At 35.4% G+C, this 4,477-nt stretch overlaps 1 protein-coding gene across 1 annotated transcript; it reads right to left on the bottom strand.

Annotated features, from left to right (window-relative positions):
• Positions 1-536: 536 nt before the first annotated feature.
• Positions 537-4,004, bottom strand: LOC148554630 (uncharacterized). The gene is made up of 6 exons (XM_088490416.1): positions 3,924-4,004; positions 3,469-3,799; positions 3,066-3,301; positions 1,279-1,350; positions 1,061-1,165; positions 537-968 (listed from the first exon to the last, which is right to left on the bottom strand). The coding sequence occupies exons 1-6, from the start codon at positions 4,002-4,004 to the stop codon at positions 537-539; spliced, it is 1,257 nt and encodes a 418-aa protein (XP_088346542.1).
• Between the last annotated feature and the right edge of the window lie 473 nt (positions 4,005-4,477).

The raw sequence follows: 4,477 nt of genomic DNA, 5'->3' as shown, positions 1-4,477 counted from the left end.
GCAGCGGTTAATAGCAACCGCTGGAACAACCGCTGCTAAATGGTATTTTGCAGCGGTATAATTTTGCAGCGGTTCTTTCCGCTACAAAACCGTAAGAATATGATTGCTTGGAGATGTCAGCGGTTAACAACCGCTGCAAAATGCTAGCCGTTGAATTATTCTGTTAAGATATAGCAGCGGATTTAAAACCGCTGCCAAATGTAGAGTTACACTTTTTTTAAAAAAAAAAAACCTAATTTACACTAAAATATGCCAATTCTTTTATTCTTTATACGTTCTTCCACTCAGTTGCTTTAACTTATTAAAATATCTAACAGCCAATCAAACTACAACACACGAAACTTTACAAAAATATATGCAAAAGTGAATCATTATAATAGTTATTTGAATTCAGTGCATCGATGACTGTAAACTACAGATAAAGTCACCAAAATGAAAAACTACAAATAAATATCTCAAAAGTCATTATGACAGTGAAAAATTAAAGAGTATTCAGATTCCAACATTCATAATTCAAATCATTAGCTGCCTGCACATCATCTTGCATGGGATGAGGTTGGTGCACTTCTCAAAGAATCCAAATCTGCAGTTATTTCAGGTGGCAAACTACCTCCTTGTTGCTGGATTATGTATCTTAACAAATTTCTCATAGTCTGCATTTTTGCCTTCTCCTCTGCTGCCTCTGCCTCCATTCTCTGTCTCTTTGCCTTTTCCTCTGCTGCTGCTGACTCCGCCTTAAGTTCTACTGCCTCCGCCTTAAGTTTTACAATCTCCATCTGATACTCCTCAATCTGTACACCGTAGTCAGACTGTTGTGTAATGTTACGAAAATACTGACTGAGACATGGACCAAAACCGAGTCCACGAACTCTTCCTGGGTGCTCCTTTCCAAGCACTTGTGCAAGGGAATCATTATGTGAAAATTCCTTGCTGGAGGGGTCTTGACTCTCAATATGTTCAATTGCTTCCTGCAAACATGTGAGATCCGGATTTACACTAATTTAAATTTAACGGTAGTAATTGCAAAGAGAAATTTTAAAAAGTAAAGAACATGATTTACCCCAACCAGACGCGCATCTTCATTCATATACGAACCATTCTTTTTTTTTTTATGACTCATGGTCCATCCCTCTCCTCTACCAATAGGCCTTCCCTGTCGTAGCTCCTATAACAATCATCAACAGACAATCATTAAACAGACAATACTATATTACTAGAAACACGTCACCATTCTGGAATTGAATTTAAATTAATTACTTCTTCGTGTCTCTTTCTTGCCATCATTTTAGAACCTCCGGTATGTGTGTACAGTTGCTTTGAATGATTAATGGCATTTTTTTTACACTTCTCCTACACACAAAACGACAAACATAAATGTTATCGGGATAAATTACTACACATTTAATGGTTTTATAAATCAGGCATGTACAACTTCAGGAAACACAAAAAAGGATAAGGTGATGAACTTTTTGGTAGTAGTTTTTCCATTATCACAATAAATTCAGCATATTTAGTAGTAATTCATGACGATTTAAAATCGAATACAATGAAATATCAACTAAATATTTGTTACCTGTGTGTCCTCGTTCAACCGATATTCAAGAAATTTTTTTCAATGATTTGCCTCTATTCCTGCTGGCTTACGCTTGAGGTTTTCCTCAAAAGTCAGTTCTTCATCATAAACCTTATGGAACAAATGATTTCTTGCGTTCCTCCAGGAACTTCCTATTCTTTGTACAATTCCCCGCTTTATGATCCATCTTTCATCGTCCTCATAGTGGAAGACTCGCTACAAGTAGTTCAGATCATAAGATAACACAATAAAGATGATAAAGATATTGACATCAGTGCTTTCACACCGTCATTGTAACCATTAACTTTAACTCCAAATCCATTCTACATCACAGAAGAACCTATATACACGATTCATCAACTCAACACACAAACAAATATGATTGAGAACTTTCCACCATGAAAACTTTATCCTAAAGGCTAAGTTCAAAATGCAAGTTTGACAACCAATATAAGCATATAAATAGCAAGAATCACCTCCAATATAAGCATGCCTAATCACCTTCAAAGTATGAACCAAATCCCCCTTGCTGGACCAGCTTAGTAGTGATCAAATATATATCACTTCATTAAATAATGATTCTAGTTACTAATACAATCTGTTAGAACTAAGCAAAGGAACCCTTCAAATCCTATTAAAGGAATTAGGCTGAATCTCTTTTACAATAGCTTTCTACAGGCATGGACTACAATAACAAAGTTGAAATGTGAAGGGGTTTTTGGTCGGGAGGGTTGACAAGGAGCAGACCAATATAGTAAAATAAAGAAAACATATAATAATTAACCACCTCAAACAGACTTACATATTATCAAACGACACATTATTAGACATGATTGATTCTCGGCAACAAAATTCAAAGAAGTGAACAAAAAGAAACCCAACATGCACTATCCTTCTCTAATTTACCAGACTAAAACAAAAAAATAAAAAACCAAAGAAATCCACTTACTAATAGAGAATAGCAGCACATAAAAACAGCAACCCCATAGCTAGGAAATAATTAAATAATCTCTCAACAAATAATTAAAACCACAAAACATTCAAAATTTCAAAGTTAGGAAGGTAACAGAATCAACTACGAGCAAATGAGTTCCATATTTATTTTCCCCTGACATTTTCATTTAACCGAAAATCATAACCTATAGCTACTCACTCTCTAATTGTTTACAATAGGAGCAGATTTAACATTCTCATGAGGTTTATAAGTTTTTTCATTATTATTGTTATTATTATTACTATCACTATTAGTTACATTGCTATACATGAAGGACCGGATTAATTGGGGATTAAGTTATATAATAATGTACTGCAATTTACACTATACAAAAAAGTCATTAGAAATTTATCGATATTCTATAAAAGATCTGTATGGTCGATATCATGTGCGTGCATCTTAATCTTTCCTTGTAGTGTTCATTTAATAGATAAAAAAAAACATTTTACACTAAGCATTGGTAACGCCTTACTTTATAAAAAAAAAACTAAACATTACCTTAAACTGGTCAAAGGCATGCTCCTTGGAAGCCTTGCTCATTGTATTCCAACTTTTTTCACAAATTGGTAACTGTTGAAAATCAGACGCCAATGTCCCTAAGAACCCGCTCAATAGGCCCGCTGCCTGACCAACTTGTTGCAACTCTCTGTTATGATTTAGCACGATCTTCTTTCCAGGAAGAAATGCTAATGCCTCCTTAACAGTCAGCTCTATACAATAAGTCACACCATTTTCTAACAGAGGGAACAAACTTTAAATGTTAGTTTACTAAGCGAATTAGAATGCACGGAGAAGAGTATTCATCTTCTAACACCATTTTCTAAGAAACAAGCATAAAAAAAATACCTATGACATCAACAACCCAATAATCGGTGTCCTTTTTTTTTGCCGTTGGCATTGCCTTGGCGTTCAAGTTCATGTGCAGCAAATAAGTCGTCCACATGGTCATCGAATGACTCGATCTCATCCGCCTCCGGGTCATAGTATTCATCTTCTGAATGGTCATCTGCAACTTCATGTAAATCCAGATGCTTTCTATTTGTCCCAGGAGCTCGAGCATCCCCAATGTCACTTGACGGAGCCAGCCGTGCTTCATTGCGCAGTGGTCTAAATGGTATAGCGTTAACACGGGATTGTCGAGCACCATTGCCGGAATGCGGAGGTGGAGGCGCTCTAGCACGTCGCTGTGCACTAGAAGTATTTGCACTAGTATCATGTGTTCCATCCGTGTGCTAAAAACAAAGTAGTTAGTACATCAACCAATTTTTTTCAGTATTCCCACAAATTATATTGAATAAAAGTTTATCCAAAAAGGCAAATGAACATTTGATCTAAGTTGTGCATTAAATAACTCACCAGAGTAGCGTGTGTTTGACTATCAGGGGCAGCTACAGGTCCGGTTGCAGTACTAACGGTGTACCGAGGTTTCCTTGGCATTTGACTATTCCTTTACACAACACAAGGTCAGTAGACAATTAGTAAGAGAACAACAATGTAAAACACAATAGTGCACAATGATTATATCAATTACATGAATCAAGTTTCAAACAATATAGTACATTATTTAACAATTTTAATGTCTGAATAATAATAAATAAATGAAATTAATTAATCAAGAAAAGTCTGGTATCAACTTTTAAAGGTGCTAATATAGGAGACAAACTTGGTGGTGTTAAAGATGACATGACAAAATTTTTTATCCCCAAAAAATAAGTCTCCAAGCGATGTGAGAAATTAATGAAACTGCGACCTTGATTAAATCAAAGCAAAGTGAGCATTACAATTGTTGGTAATAGAATAATACGACCTTTAAACATCTATCGCATTAAATTTTTCCTAAACAAGTCATGTCCAGTTTTGAGGCCTTAATTCAAAGATTGGGGGTAAGAGTCAGTGAATATTGATAGTTA

The sequence above is a fragment of the Arachis ipaensis genome, chromosome B6 (assembly GCF_059453495.1).
Source record: "Arachis ipaensis isolate K30076 ecotype BB chromosome B6, ASM5945349v1, whole genome shotgun sequence".
NCBI lineage: Eukaryota > Viridiplantae > Streptophyta > Magnoliopsida > Fabales > Fabaceae > Arachis > Arachis ipaensis.
The sequence above is the reverse complement of the archived record's forward strand: the minus strand, read 5'-3'. Positions and strand labels throughout refer to the sequence as shown.